Consider the following 12329-nt stretch of genomic DNA (forward strand, 5'->3'; position numbering starts at 1 on the left):
CAAATCCCGGCTAAAGTGATTTTGGTGTAACACTACTGCTTTCAAAGCAATGATAGAGCAAGAATTCGTAGAGCTGCTCAGCTCTCCTTTTCTTTAAGGAGAGAAATCCTCTTGGATAAGGGTGTAAGAGTGGATTTGGAATCCTCCTCCTGGGTGGCACAGGGGAAGAGCAGCTGCAGCTGCTCCAGGAGGATCCCAGGGCTTGTGGCACACCAGGGAACACCAGAGGGGAAAAATCCACTCCCACACCAAAAAACTCACCTGGCTGGGAGGAAGAGGAGCTGCCACAGGGGAAGCAGGCAGGCTGGGCAGGGAGGTGGTTGAAGGTGCCAGCAGGACAGGCCTGGCAGTCCCCGGGGTGCTTGGCAGAGCTGCTGCTCCCGTGGGTGCCCGGGGGACAGGGCAGTGGGGCAGGGGACAGGGCAGGGCAGTAGTGGCCACGGGGACAAGGCTGCTGGTGGTAGCTGTCACTGCCTGCAGAAAGGGGTGGCATTAGGGACGCCAGAAAGCGCTGGGAGACAGGCAGAGAGCGTCTGCTTGTCCCAGTGATCCATCTACACACGTCTCTCTATATATAGACACGAGTCTGTAGAAATCCACACATGTACAGAGCAGCTTTTTTCAGTCTAATTCATATTTAAATATAAATCTCAGTTTTTCCTTCCCCCCAGCTCTTCCACTGGCTAAATCCAGTGGCAAACCCACGTGACAGCCCACACCAGGCTTTTATAACTGCAGAGCACTGAGAGCTTTGCCCACACAGAGCTCAAAACTCCCAATTTGAGCTGCTATTTCGTGCCCCACTCCCCCGTGGCAGCTGAATTTACCTGGTGGGCAGGTGAAGCCAGCTGGGCAGGGCTGGCAGGGCTCTGAGACCAGGGGCTCGCTGCGGAAGGTCCCTGCAGCACAAACCCTGCAGAATCTCTCAGCTGAGCCCCTCAGGCCAGGCAGGCTCAGGGCCATGTGCCCTCCTGCGCAGGGCACGGGGTGGGCACTGCCCGGGGGGCAGTAGAATGGGAACACACACCTGGTAATGAAAACAGAGCAGGGAAAGGAAGAAAATTTCTGCAAATTATTCCAGCATTCAGTGATACGTGAAAACAAAAGGCAAAACTAAAAGTGATTATCTGATTCCATGTTGGAAGTCAGGACATCTCTCTGGCTCTTCTGGAGTGCCCGAGCCCCTGCCTGGTGGCTCAGAGACCTTGGCACAGAGCCCAATGTGCCTTTGATTTTGACCCACGGAAAAATGACAAAATTAATGATCAGTGAAAACACAAGGCAAAACTAAAAGCAGTTCTTATCTGATTCCATGCCAGAAGCCAGGAAATCTCTCTGGCTGTCCTGGAGCACTCAAGCCCCTGCCAGGGGGCTCAGAGCCCAAGGCACCTGTGACTTTGATTTTTACCCATGGAGCAAATGACCACCTTTATATGAAGAATTACAGGTCAAAAGAGCTTAAACAGAATAATAGTTAGTTTGTCACAGGGTGAAAAGTAAATTTTTAGGGGTTTAGAATGGGGGCTCGTGGTCCCAAATGGAGGAGCTTGGGCGTGCCCTGTCCTTCTTTCTGCTTCCTAGCCTCCATGTTCTGGGTGATGGTGGCACTTCTGGACTGGTTTAAGATGGAAGCTCACTGTCTAACATAGGTGATAGGTATTGGGGAGTTATGGTAAATAATGTACAGGTAATTTTTAGTATAAAGGACAACACCACCCTGAGGGTGGTCAGTGTGCCTCTGACTGACCTGCTGGACAGACCTTGGCAGGCCAGAGAAAGAATGTTATAGATAATAAATAATAAACAACCTTGAAAACCGCAGATGAGGAATCCTGACTCCTTCGACTGCCAGGCTGAGAAAAGAGACTTGTACATATCTCAGGGTCACTCTTGCCAGCAGAAATCCTGAGAATTCCAAGCTGAGCAGAAACTAAAAATCCCTCTCCCAGTCCCAAAATCCGAGTCCCTGTCACCAAATCCATGGCTGCAGCCACAAAATCCCTTTGCTGTTGCAGCATGCACAAAGAATGTGGTTTGGGTGGGACCCCAGGCACAGTTCCCAATATTGGGGTTTGCAGGAGCCCCACGCCCCAGGTACTCACAGCTGCTCGGGGCTGCTGAAAGTCCAGGATCCCTCAGGGCAGTGGTAGCCAGCAGGACACAGGGGGGGCTCTCCTGTCACAGCAGCACAGTACGAGCCAGGCCTGCAGGGTTTGGGATTTACTGACCCTGGGGGAGAAATGGGAATGGCATTGGTGTGACATCCCCCAAATGGGAAAATCTGTGTTTGGGAGGAAAGGAGGTGTGAGCGTGTTCACAGGGGTCTGAGGATGAGGGAAGAGATGAGGATCTGACTCCATGTTTCAGAAGGCTTGAGTTATTATTTTATGATATATATTACATTAAAACTATACTAAAAAAATAGAAGAAAGGATTTCCTCAGAAGGCTGGCTAAGAATAGAAAAGAAAGAATGATAACAAAGGTTTGTGGCTCAGCTCTCCCAAGCCAGCTGGGCTGTGACTGGCCATTAATTAGAAACAACCACATGAGCCCAATCCCAGATGCACCTGTTGCATTCCACAGCAGCAGATAACCATTGTTTGCATTTTGCTACTGAGGCCTTTCAGCTTCTCAGGAGGAAAACTCCTAAGGAAAGGCTTTTCCATAAAAGATGTCTGTGACAAGGAGGCTTTTCCATAAACTCTCTGTGTTTCCTACAGCTCCCAAACTCCCAAAAGAGTTCTCCCAAGAACTCTTGGGAACCAGTTTATTTCTTAGCATGGCATGCTGGCACCTCAATGCCCAGCTCTGCATGAAAATATCTCCTTCTTTACCAAGCCTAGACCACTTCCTTGGCAGCCTCAGTTAAAAAAATCAGGGAGGGCTGGGAGGGATCATGGCCTGGGATAAGAGTCACTCTAATTCCTGTCACTGTCACATCTTCTGGAAAAATCCCTTTGCCAAGATTTCTTCTCCTGGGAAGATGAGAAGCCTCAGAGAAAAAAAGGAAAACAATAATTATCTCATTTTTCTCCTGTGTTTTGCTGCTTTGGAACGTGGTCTGGAGATTGTTTATCCAACAGATGATTATTTGATTGGTTTAATGTAAATTGTTTTGACTTAATTAACAATCACAATCCAGCTGTGTCAGGACTCTGGAAGCAGTCACAAGTTTTCATTATTACCTTTTTAGCCTTCTGTCTGTATCTTTTCTCTATTCTTTAGTATAGTATAGAATAGAATAGAATAGAATAGAATAGAATAGAATAGAATAGAATAGAATAGAATAGAATATACATTACTTATATATTATATATATAATAAAATCTATATTTGGATTTGGAATTATATATATTGGAATTTGGATTGGAGTTTCTTGGGAATTTTAAAAAATGTTATGGTTATGGTTTATGTTATGGTTTATGTTGTGCTGTGTTGTGTTATGTTATATATAATGAAATTAATATCATATTATAATATATAATACATATATAATATAATATACAATATAATAAAATAATAAATTAGCCTTCTAAGAACATGGAGTCAGATTCTCTGTTCCTCCATCATCCTGAAGACCCAGCAAATACCACAAATTCCCTGCTGATCCCTCATTTAGGCTCAGGAGATAAGGAAATAAGGCAAACAAAGGTGGTGTCACCTGCTGGGCACTCATAGCCGGGTTTGCAAGGGATTCCCTGGGTGTTGGGGAGCCCAGTCTGGGCTGGATCCGGGCAGTGATATCCAGGAGGGCAGGGATCACACTCTTCCAAGGATCTGGCACCAGGCTGGGTCCTGGAAGTGCCAGCTGGGCACAGCAAAGTGTCCCCATTGCCAGGGCACCAGTAACCAGGGGGACAGGGGTAATCCTCAAAGCTGGCCAGGCCTGTGGGGAAAGAGAAGGGAGTGAGAAAAGGAAGAGGAAAAGGAAAAAAGGAAAAGGAAAGAAAAGGAGGAGGAGGAGGAGGAGAAGGAGAAGGAGAAAGAAGGAGAAGAAGGAGAAGAAGGAGAAGAAGGAGAAGAAGGAGGAGAAGCTGAGTGGCCAGGAGGAAATTTGGAGAAAGGCTCTTAGGTCACTGTGAGCAGGAATTCTCCCTCCCTTCCCTGAGCTCATCCTGGGGAATTTTGTCACTCAGAAGTGGGCAAGGGAAAGAATTTTGTCACCCAGAGGTGGGAAAGGGATGGAATTTAGTAACCCAGAGGGGGAAAAAGAAGGGGATTTTGTAACCCAGAAGAAGGGAAAAGGAGAGAATTTTGTCACCCAGGGGTGGGAAAGGGAAGGAATTTTGTCACCCAGAGGTGGGAAAAGGAGGGAATTCTGTCACCCAGAGGACTGAAAGGGAGGGAATTCTGTCACTTAGAGGAGTGAAAGGGAGAGAATTTTGTCACTCAGAGGAGGGAAAGGGAAAGAATTTTGGCACAGAGGAGTGGGAAATGGATGGAATTTGGTAACCCAGAGGAGGGAAAAGGACAGGATTTTGTCACCCAGAGGTGGGAAAAGGGCTGGCTTTGCCCCACACTCACCTGGCAGGGGACAGTGATACACTGGGGACACTCACCTGACAAGGGACAGTGGTACCCAGGGACACTCACCTGGCAGGGGGCAGTGGTACCCAGGAGGGCAGGGCTGGCACTCTGCCAGGCTCCGTGCCCCCAGGTGCCCACGGAAGGTGTGGGGAGGGCACTCCTGGGGGGCCAGGACACTGCCCTGGGCACTGCCATTGCTCCCGAAGCAGTAATGGCCCAAAGGGCACGGATGGGCCTCGGAATCCCCTAAAAAACAGAAAAAAGAGGATTTAAGAAGTGTCCCCAGTGTTGTTGGGACACTGCTCTGTGTCATCCCAGCCCCTCCTCTGCCAGGTGGCACCCAGGGGTGTCACTGCATGAACAGGTCACTGCCTCTTTTCACTCACAAGTCCACAACTGGCATCCAAGCCATGCTCTGGGATGGGGGAAAATGGGGTGGGAATTGTGGAAAATGGGAGGGGATTGGGTAAAATGGGGGGAAAGGGGGATGGGATGGGATGGGATGGGATGGGATGGGATGGGATGGGATGGGATGGGATGGGATGGGATGGGATGTGGGAAAAATGAGTCAGAATGGGGGAAAATTTCAGAAAATGGGTCTGGAATGGAGGGAAATGGGATGGGATTGGGAAAAATGGGATAAAAAGGGTCTGGGATGGGTGAAAACTGGGAAAAATGGGGGAAAAAGGGGCTGGAATTGATGCCTTGTGCAGGCTGCCCTAGAGCAAAGGTTGGACAGAGGATTTATTAAAAAAGGGGTTTATTGAAAGGACTCCATGGATGCACCTTGGGCAGCACAAGAGCCCAGCGAGGGCTGCACCCAAGATGAACCAAAATGGTCACAAAACGAACCCAAGATGAACCAAAATGGTCCCAAAATGAACCCAAGATGAACCAAAATGGCCCCAAAATGCACGAGCGCTCCCGGGGTCTCTCCCTGGGATCAGTTCTGCTCCATTTGCACCTTGCAGTTCATTGTCCCATTCCAGCTTCAGCCCCTGCAGTCCCACCCTGCTTGTTTTTCTCTCTCCAGCCCACGGGGTTTGTGCTCCTGGGCTGAGATTTGGATCATTTGTCCTTGGTGCCCAGCTGGAGCAGGAATTGTTTTGTCTCCCTGCTCTGTGCACAGAGCTCAGCATCCCCTGGTGTGAACCCAGACCCACACACTAAAGCAGCACAGAACCTGAAAAATAGAAAAGCTAAAACCTGAGGCAACAGAATGGAGGAAAATGGGAAATCAGGGATACACAAAACTGTCCCAAAAAGCAGCTGCCATCACCCAAACCTGCTTTGCACCACCGGCCTGGAGGGCAGGGCAGGCAATCCTCCCTCCTGCCAGCCCCGGGGAGAGCCCTCAGAGTGTTGGCAGGGCACGGGGTGGGCACCTCAGAGCCCTCCAGGCAGAAGTGACCTAAAAATGGGTGGAAAAGAGAGAAAAGTAAAACATGTAAAATCTTCCAGTGGCAAAAACAACCCAGCCAGTCTGCCGGTGCTGTGGAATGAATTTTTACAGGTGTTGGGAAGCCAGGAGCCTTTTGGCTTTTTTCTCCCCTGTGTTCCCAGAGGAGCAGCTTTCTGCTGCCCTGCATGGCTGATCCAATTCCAGCATCCCATGGGCAGATGCTCCGCCCAGGGGAGGAGCCAAGCATTCCTACCTGGATCCAATCTGAGCTTTGGGACACCCCAGCAGCCTTTGCCCCCTGCATTGCCAGAGGAGCAGCTTTCTGCTGCCCTGCATGGCCAGAGGGAGCCCAGGCCCATCTGCAGCAGCCCTGGAGCTGCAGAGGAAAACTCCCCCCTTGTGCAGGATCCCTGCTGCAGCAGAGCCACAGCTGGCACTGCAGGAGGGCTGAGCCCCCATGGATGGGGCTGGGACACCCCCTGGCACACAGGGGGCAGGGACTGCTCTCACTCTGGCAGGGTTGTTTTCTATTATTGCTCTTTTTTATTTATTTGTTTTTATTTTTTTTTCTTCCCTAGTAAAGAACTGTTATTCCTACCCCCATATCTTTGCGTGACAGCCCTTTAATTTCAAAATTATAATAATTCAAAGGGAGAGGGTTTGCATTTTCCATTTCAGTGGAGGCTCCTGCCTTCTTCAGCAGTCTGTTCAAACCAAGACACTCACCTACCTGCTGGACACAGCCCTGCACACACCTGTTTATTTTGGATTTTTATGATTATTTTCTTCCCTAATAAAGAACTGTTATTCCTGCTCCCTTATCTTTGCCTGACAGCCCCTTAATTTCAAAATTACAATAATTCAGATGGAGAGGGTTTGCATTTTCCATTTCAGGAGGGCTCCCAAGGCCCTCACCTACCTGCAGGACACAGCCCTGCACACACCTGTTTATTCTGGTATTATTATTATTATTATTATTATTATTATTATTATTATTATTATTATTATTATTATTATTATTATTATTATTATTTTCTTCCCTAATAAGAAACTGCTATTCCTTTTCCCATATCTTTGCCTGTGAGTCTTTTAATTACAAAATTACAATAATTTTGGGGGAGGGAGTTTACATTTTCCATTTTGGGTGAGGCTCCTGCCTTCTTTAGCAGACACCTGGCTGTTCAAAGCAAGACACCCTCACCTATTTGCAGGACACAGCCCTGCACACACCTGTTTATTTTATTTTTTTATTTCTTTTTATTTTATTTTTTTATTTTTAAAATTTTTATTATTTTCTTCCCTAGTAATGAGCTGTTATTCCCGAGAGCTTCTTAATTTTAAAATTATAATTCAGGGGGCCTCCTGCCTTCCTTAGCAGACACCTTTTCAAAGCAAGACCCTCCCCTACCTGCAGGACGCAGCCCTGCACACACCTGTTTATTTTATTTTTTTATTTATATTTCTTTTTATTTTATTTTTTTATTTTTAAAATTTTTATTATTTTCTTCCCTAGTAAAGAACTGTAATTCCTGAGAGCTTCTTAATTTCAAAATTATAATTCAGGGGGTTTCTGCCTTCCTTAGCAGACACCTTTTCAAAGCAAGGCCCTCCCCTACCTGCAGGACACAGCCCTGTACACATCTGTTTATTTTATTTATTTATTTATAATTCTTTTTTTTTTTTTCCTTTCTTAAATTTTTATTATTTTCTTCCCTAGTAAAGAACTGTTATTCCTGAGAGCTTCTTGATTTCAAAATTATAACTCAGGGGGTTTCTGCCTTCCTTAGCAGACACCTTTTCAAAGCAAGACCCTCCCCTACCTGCAGGACACAGCCCTGCACACACCTGTTTATTTTATTTTTTTATTTTTTAAGTTTTTATTATTTTCTTCCCTAGTAAAGAACTGTTATTCCTGAGAGCTTCTTAATTTCAAAATTATAATTCAGGGGGTTTCTGCCTTCCTTAGCAGACACCTTTTCAAAGCAAGACCCTCCCCTACCTGCAGGACACAGCCCTGCACACACCTGTTTATTTTATTTTTTTATTTATATTTCTTTTTATTTTATTTTTTTATTTTTTAAATTTTTATTATTTTCTTCCCTAGTAAAGAACTGTTATTCCCGAGAGCTTTTTAATTTCAAAATTATAATTCAGGGGGGCTCCTGCCTTCCTTAGCAGACACCTTTTCAAAGCAAAACCCTCCCCTACCTGCAGGACAGAGCCCTGCACACACCTGTTTATTTTTTTTTATTTTTATTTCTTTTTATTTTATTTTTTTAAAATTTTTATTATTTTCTTCCCTAGTAAAGAACTGTTATTCCCGAGAGCTTCTTGATTTCAAAATTATAACTCAGGGGGTTTCTGCCTTCCTTAGCAGACACCTTTTCAAAGCAAGACCCTCCCCTACCTGCAGGACACAGCCCTGTACACACCTGTTCATTTTATTTATTTATTTATATTTCTTTTTTTTTTTTTTCCTTTTTTAAATTTTTATTATTTTCTTCCCTAGTAAAGAACTGTTATTCCCGAGAGCTTCTTAATTTCAAAATTATAACTCAGGGGGTTTCTGCCTTCCTTAGCAGACACCTTTTCAAAGCAAGACCCTCCCGTACCTGCAGGACACAGCCCTGCACACAGCTGTTTATTTTATTTTTTTATTTATTAAATTATTATTATTTTCTTCCCTAGTAAAGAACTGTTATTCCTGAGAGCTTCTTGATTTCAAAATTATAGCTCAGGGGGTTTCTGCCTTCTTTAGCAGACACCTTTTCAAAGCAAGGCCCTCCCCTACCTGCAGGACACAGCCCTGCACACTCCTGTTTATTTTTTTTTTTTATTTTTATTTCTTTTTATTTTATTTTTTTTAAATTTTTATTATTTTCTTCCCTAATAAAGAACTGTAATTCCTGAGAGCTTCTTAATTTCAAAATTATAATTCAGGGGGTTTCTGCCTTCCTTAGCAGACACCTTTTCAAAGCAAGGCCCTCCCCTACCTGCAGGACACAGCCCTGCACACAGCTGGCCCCAGCGGCAGCCGGCCAGGAAGCGCCAGGAGAAGGGGAGGCCCTGGGGAGCAGCCTGAGGGCTCCCAGCCAGGCAGAAATATCCTGCAGCACATTTCCCTTCCAGCTTGCCGTGCCTGGAACAGAGAGAAAAACAAGGATTTGTGTCTTCTGAGCTGCTGCTGGTTGTTTGGTGCAAAAACAGAGTAATTGACTGGGAATTCTGCGGCGTTTGCAGTGAAAAATAACTTCTGATATGAGAGAGAATATAGACACATTTTTCCACTTAAAAAACCGTGTAGATGCACTAGCTTCTGCTTTAAAACTTCTAATTTGCTTTATATATATTGCTATATTCTAAAACTTTAAATTTTAAGTTTTCTACTATGTGATATTACACACTTCTATTGAAATGATACACTCATCATTTTAGTTCTATTATTCAACTTTGGAAGCTCTTCCTATGGCTTCAGGTTAAATGTAGTCTTCTCTTGAGGGTTAGTGTTTGTGAGCACAAAATTCTCAGTATTTTCAGTAACTAGGGTTCCAAGAGGTGACTGAAGTGAGCCAGTTCAAACTCCATGAACAAGGCACACTGCTGCAGATGGAATTGTGTGTGACTTTCCACTGGGCTGGACTTTCTTCATTACTCCCATGATTTCATAAATTTGAAAACTCAAAATGGGGAGAATAAATGCCACCCACACCTCTTTCAGGTGCTTCTTTGTACCACAACAACGATGCCAGACTGCTTTTGCCTTTCAGGATTCCCAGATCCAATGCCTCTGTACCCAACTCTGTAGCTAAACTTGTATTTCTTTACTTTGAGTGAGAGAAATGCAGGAGAGGAGCTGGGAAGAACTTTCTCAGCACGAAACAAGGATGTCAGACTGCTCCAGAGGAAGGGAAAAATGCCAGGGTGAACAGAACCCTAACCTGCAGTAGTGGCCAGGGAGGCAAGGCAGGCATTCCCTCTCATTCCAGAGGCCAGTCACGTTATCAGGAGTGAAGGTGCCCTCAGGACAGGTGAGAGGAACTTGTGTCCCTAGAAGGGAGAGCACAAAGACAAAAATAAACTTCATTAAGAGTGCTGTGTGTGACAAGGCTCTCAAGCTGTAACAAGTGACTCTCAGGTGGCCTCTGTGCCACTCTGGCTCATTGCCCCCTCCTCACCACCTGGGCTGGGGGAGTCACTCAGGATTGCCCATCTCTGGGGACACCTGAGCCCTTGGCAGGTGATGCTGGAAGGGGGTTTATTTACAGACACAAATGAGATGGGGCTGCTGGGAAAAGTGCCTTGAGCTGTTTATTTTTCAGCATCAGTCTCATTACATGATGATGACAATGGGAAGATGCCATCAGCTCACATCCCAGGCAGCAGGCCAGAAAACTTAATGTCACAACTTACTTTATAAGCTTCTTGACCAATCACACAAAGCAAAAGCACATTGACAGCAGTTCTATCCAATCACTATAAGCACACGTACCTTTGGTTAAACAATGCTTATTTCGAATGCAATACCTGCTTGTAAGCCTTAAAACACAACACACAGAGCTCCATTATTAAGCTTTAACCTTCCTAATATCTTGCTAGATAAACTTTTCTGTAGCTCAGAGAATTATTCTAGACAAGCGTTAATACACAGGCCATTGTTCTATTTGTCCTTGCTTTTCTACAGTTGAAATAATTTTTCTGCTGACCAATCTCATGGCTGCTGCTTTAGCTCTACTCACAGTTCTGCTGTCTCTGAGGCCTGCCTTTTGCAGCTTTCCCAAAGCCCTCTGATTTTGTGGATTCCCACAGGAGGTGCCAGAGTACCTGGGGGGCAGTAGGAATGAGGTGGGCAGCGCCTGGGGTCCCCTGCCACCTTCTCCTGGCAGTAGAATCCTCTGTGGCACGGGATGCAGGAGGCAGAGCCCGGGGCTGGCTGGTACTGCCCGGCTGGGCACGGCCTGGGCAGGGCTGAGCCGGACCCACAGAAGTGACCCTGGCAGGACACAGAAGGGACAGCATTGCATGGAGAGGGTGGCGCCTTCTTGGGATGCCTAAAAACAGAGGCCAGGCAAAATTAAGGGAATAAAAAGCAGTTCTGTTTATTGAAGGGCCTTCAGGTGCATTTAGGGCAGACAAAACCCACCCAAAAATGGACAATGGGTCACAGGTTTCACACTTCTATGAGTTTGGTCCCTTTGCATTTTGGGGGTGAATGTGCCAATTCCAGCTTCAGCTAATGAAGTCATTGACCCCAAGTTTGCTGCCCCCAACTCCCTTTTGTTCCCATCTCTGGCCCTGAGGCAGTGAGGTGTCCTTGATTGCCAGGCCTGGAGAGGAATTGTTGTGTCTGCCCAGAATGGGGAAGCAGCAGCTCCCACTGTGTGTGGAGTTTGGAGTTCTGCACTAAAGAACTGCAGGTTATAAATAGATGGAAAATATAATAATATATTCTTATTAAATATAATTTATTATTATTGTTAGTAGTAGTAGTAGAGGCATTAGCATTAGTATTAAATACAATATCATCTCTTTCAAGTAGATGGAAAATAGAAAAGCTGAACTCCTGGAGAGGAATTGTTGTGTCTGCCCCAAATGGGGAAGCAGCAGCTCCCACTGTGTGTGGGGTTTGGAGTTCTGCACTAAAGAACTGCAGGGTTACAAATAGATGGAAAATATAAAAGCTGAAATCCTAAGGCATCATTACCCCTCACAGGGCCTCTACCTTGTTGAGTTTCTATTCGAGATATCTACTAATAGTATCTAACAGCACAAAATATCTAAAACCAGTAAATATCTGTCAAAGTTAGGGGCTGTATAATTCCCAGAATCACCCAAACTTCAGTGTGCATATGACCAATGTTTCACTCAGCTGTGGGTGACCCTTTGCCACCGTGGGACACTCAGAGTATGGGGATTTTTGAAGGAATTTTGAATGAGTTAGAACTGGGACTTCTGAGTGTTTAGATAATTTATTTTTCTTATCTTCTACATAGGCAGGAAGGGTGAGTTTGGCTCACATCTTCACTGCATGGCTCAGAAGGTCACAAGACCTTTAGTTACAAGACCTTTTAAGGATTTATTGCCCAATAAAATACTGCCAACAACGATATTTATGTTTTTGACCCAATCCTTAAATATTTTGTCTTATGGACTCATGCTACAGTGTAAGTTTTCTTAGCCAATCACATTATGATACACAAACCTATAATTCTAAACTCCTTGTTTACTTTTACTTAGTTTAACATGTCTCTGCTTTACAAATCCACATTCTCACTTCTAGCACTAAGTTTGGAAGCCTCCTCTAAGGTCTCAGATCAAATCCTGTGTTTAATACTAAGATTTGGCTTCCACGCCCAAAGTTCTGAGAATTCCCTCATTTTGGACTCCAACCAGCCCTGCCCA

The 12329-nt window shown here is 45.3% G+C and overlaps 1 protein-coding gene across 1 annotated transcript in view; it reads right to left on the minus strand.

Moving 5' to 3' along the window:
* The window catches only part of LOC113460472 (uncharacterized), a 28165-nt gene that overhangs the window by 12636 nt on the left and 3200 nt on the right, over positions 1-12329 (minus strand). Inside the window, exons 4-12 of the mRNA XM_074559662.1 lie at positions 10752-10920; positions 9869-9977; positions 8924-9069; positions 5814-5939; positions 4595-4774; positions 3663-3887; positions 2103-2229; positions 828-1027; positions 262-474 (exon numbers count right to left, since the gene is read on the minus strand). Coding sequence (XP_074415763.1) covers positions 262-474; positions 828-1027; positions 2103-2229; positions 3663-3887; positions 4595-4774; positions 5814-5939; positions 8924-9069; positions 9869-9977; positions 10752-10920 — 1495 coding nt within the window. The remainder of the gene's footprint in view (positions 1-261; positions 475-827; positions 1028-2102; positions 2230-3662; positions 3888-4594; positions 4775-5813; positions 5940-8923; positions 9070-9868; positions 9978-10751; positions 10921-12329) is intronic.

Source organism: Zonotrichia albicollis, chromosome 27, assembly GCF_047830755.1.
Source record: "Zonotrichia albicollis isolate bZonAlb1 chromosome 27, bZonAlb1.hap1, whole genome shotgun sequence".
Taxonomy (NCBI): domain Eukaryota; kingdom Metazoa; phylum Chordata; class Aves; order Passeriformes; family Passerellidae; genus Zonotrichia; species Zonotrichia albicollis.